Source organism: Oncorhynchus tshawytscha, linkage group LG16 (assembly GCF_018296145.1).
Source record: "Oncorhynchus tshawytscha isolate Ot180627B linkage group LG16, Otsh_v2.0, whole genome shotgun sequence".
NCBI lineage: Eukaryota > Metazoa > Chordata > Actinopteri > Salmoniformes > Salmonidae > Oncorhynchus > Oncorhynchus tshawytscha.
The window spans coordinates 64295233-64312351 of record NC_056444.1 but is presented as its reverse complement, the minus strand read 5'-3'; the positions used below and the strand labels follow the sequence as shown (position 1 = coordinate 64312351).

General features: G+C 39.2%; 1 protein-coding gene across 2 annotated transcripts in view; it reads left to right on the top strand.

Annotated features, from left to right (window-relative positions):
• Positions 1 to 17119, top strand: part of LOC112215208 (plexin-A1-like) — a 273811-nt gene that overhangs the window by 157054 nt on the left and 99638 nt on the right. For both annotated transcript variants that reach the window (XM_042299484.1, XM_042299483.1), the window contains exons 5-8: positions 1303 to 1403; positions 1517 to 1640; positions 1954 to 2107; positions 2243 to 2342. In XM_042299484.1, coding sequence (XP_042155418.1) covers positions 1303 to 1403; positions 1517 to 1640; positions 1954 to 2107; positions 2243 to 2342 — 479 coding nt within the window. The remainder of the gene's footprint in view (positions 1 to 1302; positions 1404 to 1516; positions 1641 to 1953; positions 2108 to 2242; positions 2343 to 17119) is intronic.

The following is a 17119-nucleotide window of genomic DNA, read 5'->3' as shown; positions in this document are numbered from 1 at the left end:
CAACGTAATTAGAGCGGTAAAAATAAATGTTTTGTCATACATGTGGTATACGGTCTGATATACCACGGCTGTCAGCCAATCAGCGTTCAAAGAGAGGTCCAGCTCCATACTGGATTATCTCTTGTTAGTCAATAATTGCAGTCCTCCCAGCAGTGAAGTCCTCAATGGTCTCAGATTAAATTGATCCTGTTTGATTTCTGACACTTGATTTAGAAGATGCCTGCGGTTGTAATGTAATACTAGCCCAGTGAGGTGGTGTAGGTTGACTCCTGCTGAATGTGTGGAACCCAACAGGCATGCAGGCAGGCAGTGAGAGAAAGGTGGAGAGAGAGAGACAGAAAGAAAGGGATGCTGCTCTGGGCGGAAGTAGGTCTGCATACTGTACATGTGCACACACACACACACACACACAGACACACACACACACACACACACACACACACACACACACACACACACACACACACACACACACAGACACACACACACACACACACACACACACACAGACACACACACACACACAGACACACACACACACCACACACACACACTCTCTCTCTTCCTCTTCCCTACTGACCCCAGATGTGTTTCTCACAGTCCTACAGTCTGTAATGTTTCTGCTCAAACAGTTTGGTGCAGTGGAGCTATTTATGTGGATGAATAGAAAGCCTATCTACTATATTCAAGCCAGTACGATGACAAAGACACAGAACACATACAGGATGTGGAATTGTTGACCTCCAGTCCTGAGTGAAGCAGCTGGGAGTGTGTGAGCTGTGCTCTCTGCTATCTGAGTGTGACAGGAATAACTGTGGTCAGGGCTGCAGGCTCCCAACAGCTGCCCCACAAACATCGTCACGGATTGCCCTCGGACACACACACACACACACATGGATGGATGCATGCTCGCTCGCATCCACACATCCAATCACACACACACAAATACACACAGAGGCCCAATAATAGTCTAATATGTTGGTGTCCAGTCAGAGAGGAGACGGTTGCGTTTAACAGTGCAGGCCAGGGGGTGATTGAGTCCAGGCAGCACGGCTGTCCGTCTGTCACCGACTCGCTAAACAGAACACGCAAGCCATGAGCATGACCATAAAGAGACCAGGGCTGAGATGTGCCAGAGACAAGGACTAATCTAAGGTGAACATCTGTTTTTTAGAAAGTAAACTGCACAGTATGTCAGGCGAATGACATACGTCAACAAAGACTCGATTCACACTCAGCCAATCCCTCAGTAAACTCTTGACGCATTCTATGACGTAAACCGTGTGTATTGTGTGTTTCCAGGTGAGCCGTGTTCCAGTGGAGAGCTGTGAGCAGTACTCCTCCTGCAGCGGCTGCCTGGGGTCAGGAGATCCCCACTGTGGCTGGTGTGTCCTCCACAATGTGTAAGTACTGTATGACCACACGGAGCTGCTCTGACGCTGCGTTCCTGACATTACTATGTCCTCAACTCCATACTAACAAGTCACCTGAAGAACCAAAATTCTCTCTCTGTTAGGTGTTCCAGGAAGGATCGTTGTGAGAGGGCTGACGAGCCTCAGCGTTTTGCCTCCCGAGTGGAGCAGTGTGTCAAACTCAGTGTCCAGCCTGGAAACATCTCTGTCACCATGTCCGAAGTGCAGGTAACTCACATGACAATAAATCCTGTGTGCGTGTGTAGGGTTAGGGTTAGAAGCTAGGATTAGGTTATGGGTTAAGGTTAGGTTTTTGGGTTAAGGTTAGGATTAGGGTACAGGTTAGGGATAGGAGTTAGGGAAAATAGGATTTTGAACGGGACTGAATTGTGTCCCCCCACATGTTTAGTTGTACAAGACTGTGTGTGTGTAGTGTGTGTGTGTGTGTGTGTATGTGTGTGTGTGTGCATTAGTGTGACTGAGAGTATGTGTCCTCACATTGACTTGTCCCTCACACTCTCCTCTCTCTCTGTATTCCTAGCTGGTGCTGCAGGCCCAGAATGTGCCTAACCTTTCGGCAGGGGTCAACTGCTCCTTTGAGGACTACACTGAGACAGAGGGACGCATCTTTGGGGGACGCATTTACTGCCTGTCCCCTTCCACACGAGAGGTCGCCCCCATCACACGCAACCAGGGTGAGACAAGAAGCCACGGCATCCTCATGCTGCTATTTGCTAGTTATATACATCAGTTGCACTGTCTGTTAACAAAATAGCATTATGTGTTTGTGTGTAGATTGTGTCATACTGATGTACTGTGACTCTTTCTAGGGGACAAGCGCACTGTGAAGCTGTATCTGAAGTCTAAGGAGACAGGAAAGAAGTTTGCCAGTGTAGACTTTGTCTTCTACAACTGCAGTGTGCACCAATCGTAAGTTTGGTTTTAAGTCATTGTGTGTGTGTGTGTGTGTGTGTGTGTGTGTGTGTGTGTGTGTGTGTGTGTGTGTGTGTGGTGTGTATGTGTGTGTGTGTGTGTGTGTGTGTGTGTATGTGTGTGTGAGAGAGAGAGAGAGAGAGAGAGAGAGAGAAAGAGAAAAATACTGTATATATAGAGAGAGATATCCTCTCCTCTCTGTTCTGTAGCCTGTGTTACTGCTGATGAGATCAGACTCTTAATGTAATTTCCTTAATAACTTGGAGCTCCTCTGATTCATTGATAATGTTTTACTACACTGAGTTATGTTACTTTCCATCTGAGATCCATCTCTTTCTTTCCCTCTCTTCCTCCCTCCCTCCCTCCCTTCATCTACCCCATTCTCTCCACATCCTGCCTTGAGGCTCTCAGACCCTGTTTCTATCCCACTCCCCTAGCTCTGCCTTTCACTAAACATGGATATGGACCAAAGACCCCCATCTCCGCTCTCACCCTTATCATTTCCCATTCCATTACTATATCTTTCATCTCTCTCTCTCTCCCTTCCTCTCTTCTTTTCCTCTCACTTCCTCTCTCATCCCCTTTCCCCTTATTTATCTTCTTTATCTCCTCCCCTCTACCACTCCCCTATCCTCCTCTCCCTCCTCCCTCTACCTCCCCTCACCTCCCTCTACCACTCCCCTATCCTCCTCATCCTCTCCCTCCTCCATCTACCTGTCTCTCCCATATCCCCTCATGCTACCTATCTCTTCCTTTCATGCTCTCCTTCACCCCCCTCTCCTTCTCTCCTCTCTCCTGTTGGTCCTCTCTCCTGCCGGTCCAGATGTTCTGTGCCCCTCCTCTCTGCTTTTATTTATCAAACAGATTTTTATTTCCTGGCCCCTGCTCTGTGAGCTGCATACATTAGCGTAGCAATATTCTCCTAATTAGCTGGCCTGGCGCCCCATTAGAGCTGGACATAATGGAGAACGTATGTAAAGTGTTCACCTGGACCTCTTATCAAGGCCTGGTTCAATGTCTTTGAACCTAGAGAATGTGTGATTATTTATGCGCCTCTGTATATGTGTGTGTGTGTGTATGACAGGGCTGGTGAAGCACCCCCACGTTTTCTCTCCCCTCTCATTGAATAAGCAGGCGTAGCGAGGTCTTTGATGTGCTGTATGCAACACACTCCCTCAGGACATTACAGTACACTACAGTCTAGTTTTAACAGCCCAGCCTCATCAGCCACACAGAACCCACGCAACCTCCTGACCTACTCCCCTCCTGACCCCTGACCCCACCCCTGCCAACAGGCCGGGCATGCCAACTCACCCTCTGGGAAATAAATAGCTTTTCCTCAGAGGCGACTGGCATTGTGGGTGGGGAGGGCACGTATTTGGCAAGGCAAATTATCCCGCCGGGTATTTACATACTCAGTAATAATATTTGAGTTTTGCATTAAAAAGACAGCCGGAATAGTTTAATTGAGCGTGTGAGGGACTGAATGCATTTTCAACCTGATGAGGGTGGAGGAAGAGATGGAGAGGGGGATGAAGCAAGTGAAGGAGAGATGGATTGTGCCCATTGTGTCGGGATACAGCGTCCAGAGAGCTAAAAGGAAGCGCCTCAACCAATCCACAATCCTCATTAGAATACGAAAGGAAGGATGTAATGCATGCAGGGATTGGGAGCTCTTGAAAAGGCCCAGTCATGGAAAGCAGAAAACCCCTCGACAGGCTCTCGTCGGAGGGCTGGGTGTTCACGCAATTCCCCTAATACTGGACCGGCCTGGTTGGTTGACCACTGGAGACGTTTCACTGTTGTAACAGGACAAGAACATACGGCTCCAACGTTCTGATAACATCCTATCAATGTAAAGAATGGTTAAGATGAGAGGAAGAGGTCTTATTTTGTGGTGACCACTCTCACTTCAATGATCCCAATAGTATTTTCAATCTAACATGGACTTTGTTCTCTGAGCATACTGATCTATCTGTCTGAGATCAGACGGTAGGTGTTAGGGTAGCAAATAGAGAACAGAGAAATTGCCAGGCATCTGATAGATGTTATGAGTTGTTAGATTTGAGACAGAGGGGGGAAGATGAGTTTGTTATTGCCCAGGTTCAGGTGTGATATTACCAGCCAGCAGAGGGTGAGTGATAAGGCTCTGGTCCAGACATGATGCCACTCTGCCTGGCAGTACTGTCTAATAGTCTGGATCTCTCAATCCCTTTCCACTACCTCTCCCTCTTCTCTCATCTACCTCTACCTTTCCTCCTGAACCAGGCAGAACAAAGGAAACAGACTCAGAGTCCCTCAGCCTGGAAGTGTTCATTCACCCAGCTCCTGAATAGGCAGTATTGAAACAGTGAAGCATGTTTGTAATTTAACCAGAGACAAAGAAAGACGTAATTGAATATGATAATTATATCTATGTATCTGTCTGTTTGCTGATACTGAAATGAAAAGCATGTTTACATTGGGAAAGGTCTACTGTAGGTCTGCTGTAATATATATACACTACAGTATGTAAACAGATTCTGTAATATATATACACTACAGTATGTAAACAGATTCTGTAATATATATACACTACAGTATGTAAACAGATTCTGTAATATATATACACTACAGTATGTAAACAGATTCTGTAATATATATACACTACAGTATGTAAACAGATTCTGTAATATATATACACTACAGTATGTAGACTTAAGAAACAGATTCTGTAATATATATACACTACAGTATGTAGACTTAAAGAAACAGATTCTGTAATATATATACACTACAGTATATAGACTTAAAGAAACAGATTCTGTAATATATATACACTACAGTATGTAAACAGATTCTGTAATATATATACACTACAGTATGTAGACTTAAGAAACAGATTCTGTAATATATATACACTACAGTATATAGACTTAAAGAAACAGATTCTGTAATATATATACACTACAGTATGTAGACTTAAGAAACAGATTCTGTAATATATATACACTACAGTATATAGACTTAAGAAACAGATTCTGTAATATATATACACTACAGTATGTAGACTTAAGAAACAGATTCTGTAATATATATACACTACAGTATATAGACTTAAGAAACAGATTCTGTAATATATATACACTACAGTATGTAGACTTAAGAAACAGATTCTGTAATATATATACACTACAGTATGTAAACAGATTCTGTAATATATATACACTACAGTATGTAGACTTAAGAAACAGATTCTGTAATATATATACACTACAGTATGTAGACTTAAGAAACAGATTCTGTAATATATATACACTACAGTATGTAGACTTAAGAAACAGATTCTGTAATATATATACACTACAGTATATAGACTTAAGAAACAGATTCTGTAATATATATACACTACAGTATGTAGACTTAAGAAACAGATTCTGTAATATATATACACTACAGTATGTAGACTTAAAGAAACAGATTCTGTAATATATATACACTACAGTATGTAGACTTAAGAAACAGATTCTGTAATATATATACACTACAGTATGTAGACTTAAGAAACAGATTCTGTAATATATATACACTACAGTATGTAGACTTAAAGAAACAGATTCTGTAATATATATACACTACAGTATGTAAACAGATTCTATATTTGATGAAGTTGTCATGTACTCTGTGGTCCTGGGTGGTCTGATTAGCAGCCAGGAAACATTGACTTGTTTGCAGTAGCACACTCAGAGCACTGCAGAGACTTCCTGCTGTAGGACATGCAGTAGCTCCCCGGTGTGTCTCTGTGTGTGTCCCTGTACGTCTCTCAGTGTGGTGCTGAGAATCAGCAGGGTTCAAAGAGCATTGCCCCACTCTTCTGTCTGGATCTAGCTGGGATCGATAGACCCAGATGTCTGGAGACTAGAAGGTATTATCCCTTCAGAAGCAAACAAATAGCAGGCTGTTAGCATAGCACAAATAATATATATACACTACAGTATGTAGACTTAAGAAACAGATTCTCTAATATATATACACTACAGTATCTCTCTAAGAAACAGATTCTCTAATATCTATCTCTCTACAGTATGTAAACAGATCTCTATATTTCTGAAGTTGTCATGTCTCTGTGGTCCTCTGGTCTGATTGGCAGCCAGGAAACATTGACTTGTTTCTAGCCAGAGCACTGCAAGACTTCCTGCTGTAGGACATGCAGTTGCTCCCTCTCACGTCTCTCAGTGTGGTCAGGGTCATTGCCCCACTCTTCTGTCTGGATCTAGCTGGGATCGATAGCCAGATGTCTAACTAATGTATTATCCCTCAGAAGCAAACAAATAGCAGGCTGTAAGCATAGCACAATCTACCCACCCACCCACTCCTTGTATTTCAATGGTGTTTGTTCTTCTCTTTTCTCTCTCTCTTCTCCCTCACCCCCTCCCTTCCTCCCCATAGAAACACACATACAGGAATCGATTATAGACTTTATCCCGTAGAGCTAGGATGGTAGTGGGTCCTGCTTATTATAGTAGTCTGTAGCTCTGCTACACATGCCTCATTCAGTCACTGGAATATGGGGGTAGGAGGCGAGTTGAAGGGCTTTGTAGAACTCATAAAGATTTTTGAGAAATCAATGTGTTTATGTGGGGCGAAGCAGAGTGGAGTCCAACTAATGCATGTATTTTATTTTATCCCATTTTTACTCTCCTGTAGCTATAACAACCTTGTTGAGGCTGCTGGTAATCCATGTTCATTTATGCTTTCTGAACTAAGGAAAAGGGAGTCTGGAGAAAAATCAGGCTTATCTGGGCCTTGCAGCTTATTTGAATGTAAACCTTTGAACATGTTGAATAGGAAGGAGGAGTGTATCGCTCTAGTTATTTTCCTCTCTATGGTTATTTTACTGTCTTTTGGAGACATGGTATCTGGAAGAGGAAAACATTGCTCTGTTCTGCTCTGCTCACACCTTTCAGTGGCTTACACAGATGCTTCAATGTGCTTTACCCTTTGACCTTGCACTCCTACCACACTATACTGTTAGCTCCGAGGTGCAATAATCACATGGACACATACTGACACATTCTTCCTGAAGTAAGTTACTCTATCGAAGTGACTTTAATAGTTTGAGGTAGATGAGCCAGGAGCCTCAGAGGCAAGGGTTGGTCCTGGACATCTATTCTAGAGGCTGATTGGTCAATTAACTGAGTCACATGTTTCATTAAGGAGCTTGTCGTATCCTAGAGGGCTGTGTTGTATTCTAATGTTGCTTCGCAATGATCGTTAAATAAGTTAATTGGACAAATCACCAGCAGAATGGATCTTAATGAGTTTGTATACCAGCAGTAAGAGCCTACCCTGAAGTGTTGTTTTTGTTGTGTGAAAAACCTTGCCGTTAAGTTTTGATTCGAAAGAGGCTGATCGTTCTTTTAAATGTTCTGTGAGAGTGAGATAATATAATACAAATCATGTTGTGTTTGTGTTTCTTGTAAAGTCAATCAATGAATGTTACTGCTGTAACTCTACAATTTAACCAAACCCATTCCTGAAGCAATATAGTGTGTTCCTTCTGTGTGTGTATCATACAGTCATGCAGTCGTTGATGTGTGTATCATACAGTTGTTGATGTGTGTATCATACAGTTGTTGATGTGTGTATCATACAGTTGTTGATGTGTGTATCATACAGTCATGCAGTCGTTGATGTGTGTATCATACAGTTGTTGATGTGTATGTGTGTATCATACAGTTGTTGATGTGTGTATCATACAGTTGTTGATGTGTGTATCATACAGTTGTTGATGTGTGTATCATACAGTTGTTGATGTGTGTATCATACAGTTGTTGATGTGTGTATCATACAGTTGTTGATGTGTGTATCATACAGTTGTTGATGTGTGTATCATACAGTTGTTGATGTGTGTATCATACAGTTGTTGATGTGTGTATCATACAGTTGTTGATGTGTGTATCATACAGTTGTTGATGTGTGTATCATACAGTTCTTGATGTGTGTATCATACAGTTGTTGATGTGTGTATCATACAGTCGTTGATGTGTGTATCATACAGTTGTTGATGTGTGTATCATACAGTTGTTGATGTGTGTGTGTATCATACAGTTGTTGATGTGTGTGTGTATCATACAGTTGTTGATGTGTGTGTGTATCATACAGTTGTTGATGTGTGTATCATACAGTTGTTGATGTGTGTATCACACAGTTGTTGTGTGTGTGTGTATCATACAGTTGTTGATGTGTGTATCATACAGTTGTTGATGTGTGTATCATACAGTTGTTGATGTGTATGTGTGTATCATACAGTTGTTGATGTGTGTGTGTATCATACAGTTGTTGATGTGTGTGTGTATCATACAGTTGTTGATGTGTGTGTGTATCATACAGTTGTTGATGTGTGTATCATACAGTTGTTGTGTGTATCATACAGTTGTTGATGTGTGTGTGTATCATACAGTTGTTGATGTGTGTATCATACAGTTGTTGATGTGTGTATCATACAGTTGTTGATGTGTGTATCATACAGTTGTTGATGTGTGTATCATACAGTTGTTGATGTGTGTGTGTATCATACAGTTGTTGATGTGTGTGTATCATACAGTTGTTGATGTGTGTGTATCATACAGTTGTTGATGTGTATGTGTGTATCATACAGTTGTTGATGTGTGTGTATCATACAGTTGTTGATGTGTGTGTGTATCATACAGCTGTTGATGTGTATGTGTGTATCATACAGTTGTTGATGTGTGTGTGTGTATCATACAGTTGTTGATGTGTGTATCATACAGTTGTTGATGTGTGTATCATAAAGTTGTTGATGTGTATGTGTGTATCATACAGTTGTTGATGTGTATGTGTGTATCATACAGTTGTTGATGTGTGTATCATACAGTTGTTGATGTGTGTATCATACAGTTGTTGATGTGTGTGTGTGTATCATACAGTTGTTGATGTGTGTATCATACAGTTGTTGATGTGTATGTGTGTATAATACAGTTGTTGATGTGTATGTGTGTATCATACAGTTGTTGATGTGTGTATCATACAGTTGTTGAGTTGTTGATGTGTGTATCATACAGTTGTTGATGTGTGTGTGTATCATACAGTTGTTGATGTGTGTATCATACAGTTGTTGATGTGTGTATAATACAGTTGTTGATGTGTGTATCATACAGTTGTTGATGTGTGTGTGTGTGTGTGTATCATACAGTTGTTGATGTGTGTGTGTGTATCATACAGTTGTTGATGTGTGTATCATACAGTTGTTGATGTGTGTATCATACAGTTGTTGATGTTGATGTGTGTATCATACAGTTGTTGATGTGTATGTGTGTATCATACAGTTGTTGATGTGTATGTGTGTATCATACAGTTGTTGATGTGTGTATCATACAGTTGTTGATGTGTATGTGTGTATCATACAGTTGTTGATGTGTGTATCATACAGTTGTTGATGTGTGTATCATACAGTTGTTGATGTGTGTATCATACAGTTGTTGATGTGTGTGTGTGTGTGTATCATACAGTTGTTGATGTGTGTGTGTATCATACAGTTGTTGATGTGTGTATCATACAGTTGTTGTTGATGTTGTTGATGTGTATCATACAGTTGTTGATGTTGATGTGTGTATCATACAGTTGTTGATGTGTATGTGTGTATCATACAGTTGTTGATGTGTATGTGTGTATCATACAGTTGTTGATGTGTGTATCATACAGTTGTTGATGTGTGTATAATACAGTTGTTGATGTGTGTATAATACAGTTGTTGATGTGTATGTGTGTATAATACAGTTGTTGGTGTGTGTATAATACAGTTGTTGATGTGTATGTGTGTATCATACAGTTGTTGATGTGTGTATCATACAGTTGTTGATGTGTGTGTGTGTGTGTATCATACAGTTGTTGATGTGTGTATCATACAGTTGTTGATGTGTGTATCATACAGTTGTTGATGTGTGTGTGTATCATACAGTTGTTGATGTGTGTGTGTGTGTATCATACAGTTGTTGATGTGTGTATCATACAGTTGTTGATGTGTGTGTGTGTATCATACAGTTGTTGATGTGTGTGTGTATCATACAGTTGTTGATGTGTGTATCATACAGTTGTTGAGTGTATCATACAGTTGTTGATGTGTGTGTGTATCATACAGTTGTTGATGTGTGTGTGTATCATACAGTTGTTTGTGTGTATCATACAGTTGTTGATGTGTGTATCATACAGTTGTTGATGTGTGTATCATACAGTTGTTGTTGATGTGTGTATCATACAGTTGTTGATGTGTGTATCATACAGTTGTTGATGTGTGTATCATACAGTTGTTGATGTGTGTATCATACAGTTGTTGATGTGTGTATCATACAGTTGTTGATGTGTGTATCATACAGTTGTTGATGTGTGTATCATACAGTTGTTGATGTGTGTATCATACAGTTGTTGATGTGTGTATCATACAGTTGTTGATGTGTGTATCATACAGTTGTTTGTGTGTGTATCATACAGTTGTTGATGTGTGTGTGTATCATACAGTTGTTGATGTGTGTATCATACAGTTGTTGATGTGTGTGTGTATCATACAGTTGTTGATGTGTGTATCATACAGTTGTTGATGTGTGTATCATACAGTTGTTGATGTGTGTATCATACAGTTGTTGATGTGTGTATCATATCATACAGTTGTTGATGTGTGTATCATACAGTTGTTGATGTGTGTATCATACAGTTGTTGATGTGTGTATCATACAGTTGTTGATGTGTGTATCATACAGTTGTTGATGTGATGTGTGTATCATACAGTTGTTGATGTGTGTATCATACAGTTGTTGATGTGTGTATCATACAGTTGTTGATGTGTGTGTGTGTGTATCATACAGTTGTTGATGTGTGTGTGTATCATACAGTTGTTGATGTGTGTGTATCATACAGTTGTTGATGTGTGTATCATACAGTTGTTGATGTGTGTATCATACAGTTGTTGATGTGTGTGTGTGTATCATACAGTTGTTGATGTGTGTATCATACAGTTGTTGATGTGTGTATCATACAGTTGTTGATGTGTGTGTGTATCATACAGTTGTTGATGTGTGTGTGTGTATCATACAGTTGTTGATGTGTGTATCATACAGTTGTTGATGTGTGTGTGTATCATACAGTTGTTGATGTGTGTATCATACAGTTGTTTGTGTGTATCATACAGTTGTTGATGTGTGTGTGTATCATACAGTTGTTGATGTGTGTATCATACAGTTGTTGATGTGTGTATCATACAGTTGTTGATGTGTGTATCATACAGTTGTTGATGTGTGTATCATACAGTTGTTGATGTGTGTGTGTATCATACAGTTGTTTGAGTTGTTGTGTGTGTATCATACAGTTGTTGATGTGTGTGTGTGTATCATACAGTTGTTGATGTGTATGTGTGTATCATAGTTGTTGAGTTGTTGATGTGTATGTGTGTATCATACAGTTGTTGATGTGTGTATCATACAGTTGTTGATGTGTGTATCATACAGTTGTTGATGTGTGTATCATACAGTTGTTGAGTTGTTGATGTGTTGTGTGTGTGTGTATCATACAGTTGTTGATGTGTGTATCATACAGTTGTTGATGTGTGTATCATACAGTTGTTGATGTGTGTATCATACAGTTGTTGATGTGTGTATCATACAGTTGTTGATGTGTGTATCATACAGTTGTTGATGTGTATGTGTGTATCATACAGTTGTTGATGTGTATGTGTGTATCATACAGTTGTTGATGTGTGTATCATACAGTTGTTGATGTGTGTGTGTGTATCATACAGTTGTTGATGTGTGTATCATACAGTTGTTGATGTGTGTATCATACAGTTGTTGATGTGTGTATCATACAGTTGTTGATGTGTGTGTGTGTGTGTGTATCATACAGTTGTTGATGTGTGTGTGTGTATCATACAGTTGTTGATGTGTGTATCATACAGTTGTTGATGTGTGTATCATACAGTTGTTGATGTTGGTGTGTGTATCATACAGTTGTTGATGTGTATGTGTGTATCATACAGTTGTTGATGTGTATGTGTGTATCATACAGTTGTTGATGTGTGTATCATACAGTTGTTGATGTGTGTATCATACAGTTGTTGATGTGTGTATCATACAGTTGTTGATGTGTATGTGTGTATCATACAGTTGTTGATGTGTGTATCATACAGTTGTTGATGTGATGTGTGTATCATACAGTTGTTGATGTGTGTATCATACAGTTGTTGATGTGTGTGTGTATCATCATACAGTTGTTGATGTGTGTATCATACAGTTGTTGATGTGTGTATCATACAGTTGTTGATGTGTGTGTGTATCATACAGTTGTTGATGTGTGTGTGTATCATACAGTTGTTGATGTGTGTGTGTGTATCATACAGTTGTTGATGTGTGTATCATACAGTTGTTGATGTGTGTGTGTGTATCATACAGTTGTTGATGTGTGTGTGTATCATACAGTTGTTGATGTGTGTATCATACAGTTGTTGATGTGTGTATCATACAGTTGTTGATGTGTGTATCATACAGTTGTTGATGTGTGTATCATACAGTTGTTGATGTGTGTGTGTATCATACAGTTGTTGATGTGTGTGTGTATCATACAGTTGTTGATGTGTATGTGTGTATCATACAGTTGTTGATGTGTGTGTATCATACAGTTGTTGATGTGTGTATCATACAGTTGTTGATGTGTGTATCATACAGTTGTTGATGTGTGATGTTGTGTATCATACAGTTGTTGATGTGTATGTGTGTATCATACAGTTGTTGATGTGTGTATCATACAGTTGTTGATGTGTGTATCATACAGTTGTTGATGTGTATGTGTGTATCATACACATCATACAGTTGTTGATGTGTGTATCATACAGTTGTTGATGTGTGTATCATACAGTTGTTGATGTGTGTGTGTATCATACAGTTGTTGATGTGTATGTGTGTATCATACAGTTGTTGATGTGTGTATCATACAGTTGTTGATGTGTGTATCATACAGTTGTTGATGTGTATGTGTGTATCATACAGTTGTTGATGTGTGTATCATACAGTTGTTGATGTGTGTATCATACAGTTGTTGATGTGTATGTGTGTATCATACAGTTGTTGATGTGTGTATCATACAGTTGTTGATGTGTGTGTGTGTATCATACAGTTGTTGATGTGTGTATCATACAGTTGTTGATGTGTGTATCATACAGTTGTTGATGTGTGTGTGTATCATACAGTTGTTGATGTGTATGTGTGTATCATACAGTTGTTGATGTGTGTATCATACAGTTGTTGATGTGTGTGTGTGTATCATACAGTTGTTGATGTGTGTGTGTATCATACAGTTGTTGATGTGTGTATCATACAGTTGTTGATGTGTGTATCATACAGTTGTTGATGTGTGTATCATACAGTTGTTGATGTGTGTATCATACAGTTGTTGATGTGTGTATCATACAGTTGTTGATGTGTGTATCATACAGTTGTTGATGTGTGTGTGTATCATACAGTTGTTGATGTGTGTGTGTATCATACAGTTGTTGATGTGTGTGTGTGTATCATACAGTTGTTGATGTGTGTATCATACAGTTGTTGATGTGTGTATCATACAGTTGTTGATGTGTGTGTGTATCATACAGTTGTTGTTGATGTGTGTATCATACAGTTGTTGATGTGTGTATCATGTGATGTATCATACAGTTGTTGATGTGTATCATACAGTTGTTGATGTGTGTATCATACAGTTGTTGATGTGTGTATCATACAGTTGTTGATGTGTGTATCATACAGTTGTTGATGTGTGTGTGTATCATACAGTTGTTGATGTGTGTGTGTATCATACAGTTGTTGATGTGTGTGTGTGTATCATACAGTTGTTGATGTGTATGTGTGTATCATACAGTTGTTGATGTGTGTGTATCATACAGTTGTTGATGTGTGTATCATACAGTTGTTGATGTGTGTATCATACAGTTGTTGATGTGTGTGTGTGTGTATCATACAGTTGTTGATGTGTGTATCATACAGTTGTTGATGTGTTGTGTGTGTATCATACAGTTGTTGATGTGTGTGTGTGTATCATACAGTTGTTGATGTGTGTGTGTGTATCATACAGTTGTTGATGTGTGTTCCATACAGTTGTTGATGTGTGTGTGTATCATACAGTTGTTGATGTGTGTATCATACAGTTGTTGATGTGTGTGTGTATCATACAGTTGTTGATGTGTATGTGTGTATCATACAGTTGTTGATGTGTGTGTGTATCATACAGTTGTTGATGTGTGTGTGTATCATACAGTTGTTGATGTGTGTATCATACAGTTGTTGATGTGTGTGTGTGTATCATACAGTTGTTGATGTGTGTATCATACAGTTGTTGATGTGTGTGTGTGTCTCATACAGTTGTTGATGTGTGTGTGTATCATACAGTTGTTGATGTGTGTGTGTGTATCATACAGTTGTTGATGTGTGTTCCATACAGTTGTTGATGTGTGTGTGTATCATACAGTTGTTGATGTGTGTATCATACAGTTGTTGATGTGTGTGTGTGTATCATACAGTTGTTGATGTGTGTGTGTGTGTGTATCATACAGTTGTTGATGTGTGTGTGTGTGTATCATACAGTTGTTGATGTGTGTATCATACAGTTGTTGATGTGTGTGTGTGTCTCATACAGTTGTTGATGTGTGTGTGTGTATCATACAGTTGTTGATGTGTGTATCATACAGTTGTTGATGTGTGTGTGTGTCTCATACAGTTGTTGATGTGTGTGTGTGTATCATACAGTTGTTGATGTGTGTATCATACAGTTGTTGATGTGTGTATCATACAGTTGTTGATGTGTGTATCATACAGTTGTTGATGTGTGTGTGTGTGTCATACAGTTGTTGATGTGTGTGTGTGTATCATACAGTTGTTGATGTGTGTGTATCATACAGTTGTTGATGTGTGTGTGTGTATCATACAGTTGTTGTGTGATGTGTGTATCATACAGTTGTTGATGTGTGTGTGTATCATACAGTTGTTGATGTGTGTGTGTATCATACAGTTGTTGATGTGTATGTGTGTATCATACAGTTGTTGATGTGTGTGTGTATCATACAGTTGTTGATGTGTGTGTGTGTATCATACAGTTGTTGATGTGTGTGTGTGTATCATACAGTTGTTGATGTGTGTTCCATACAGTTGTTGATGTGTGTGGGTATCATACAGTTGTTGATGTGTGTGTGTGTGTATCATACAGTTGTTGATGTGTGTATCATACAGTTGTTGATGTGTGTGTGTGTCTCATACAGTTGTTGATGTGTGTGTGTGTGTGTGTGTATCATACAGTTGTTGATGTGTGTGTGTGTATCATACAGTTGTTGATGTGTGTATCATACAGTTGTTGATGTTGTGTGTGTGTGTATCATACAGTTGTTGATGTGTGTGTGTGTATCATACAGTTGTTGATGTGTGTATCATACAGTTGTTGATGTGTGTGTGTGTATCATACAGTTGTTGATGTGTGTATCATACAGTTGTTGATGTGTGTATCATACAGTTGTTGATGTGTGTGTGTGTCTCATACAGTTGTTGATGTGTGTGTGTGTGTGTGTATCATACAGTTGTTGATGTGTGTTCCATACAGTTGTTGATGTGTGTGTGTGTATCATACAGTTGTTGGTGTGTGTTCCATACAGTTGTTGATGTGTGTGTATCATACAGTTGTTGATGTGTATGTGTGTATCATACAGTTGTTGATGTGTGTATCATACAGTTGTTGATGTGTGTATCATACAGTTGTTGATGTGTGTGTGTGTCATACAGTTGTTGATGTGTGTATCATACAGTTGTTGATGTGTGTGTGTGTATCATACAGTTGTTGATGTGTGTGTGTGTATCATACAGTTGTTGATGTGTGTTCCATACAGTTGTTGATGTGTGTGTGTGTATCATACAGTTGTTGATGTGTGTATCATACAGTTGTTGATGTGTGTATCATACAGTTGTTGATGTGTGTGTGTATCATACAGTTGTTGATGTGTATGTGTGTATCATACAGTTGTTGATGTGTGTGTGTGTATCATACAGTTGTTGATGTGTGTATCATACAGTTGTTGATGTGTGTATCATACAGTTGTTGATGTGTGTATGTGTGTATCATACAGTTGTTGATGTGTATGTGTGTATCATACAGTTGTTGATGTGTGTGTGTGTATCATACAGTTGTTGATGTGTGTGTGTGTATCATACAGTTGTTGATGTGTGTATCATACAGTTGTTGATGTGTGTATCATACAGTTGTTGATGTGTGTATCATACAGTTGTTGATGTGTGTGTGTGTGTATCATACAGTTGTTGTTGTGTGTTGTGTGTGTGTATCATACAGTTGTTGATGTGTATGTGTGTATCATACAGTTGTTGATGTGTATGTGTGTATCATACAGTTGTTGATGTGTGTATCATACAGTTGTTGATGTGTGTGTGTGTATCATACAGTTGTTGATGTGTATGTGTGTCTCATACAGTTGTTGATGTGTGTGTGTGTCTCATACAGTTGTTGATGTGTGTATCATACAGTTGTTGATGTGTATGTGTGTATCATACAGTTGTTGTTGTTGATGTGTGTGTGTGTATCATACAGTTGTTGATGTGTGTATCATACAGTTGTTTGTGTGTATCATACAGTGTTGTGTGTGTGTATCATACAGTTGTTGATGTGTGTGTGTGTATCATACAGTTGTTGATGTGTGTCATACAGTTGTGTATCATACAGTTGTTGATGTGTGTATCATA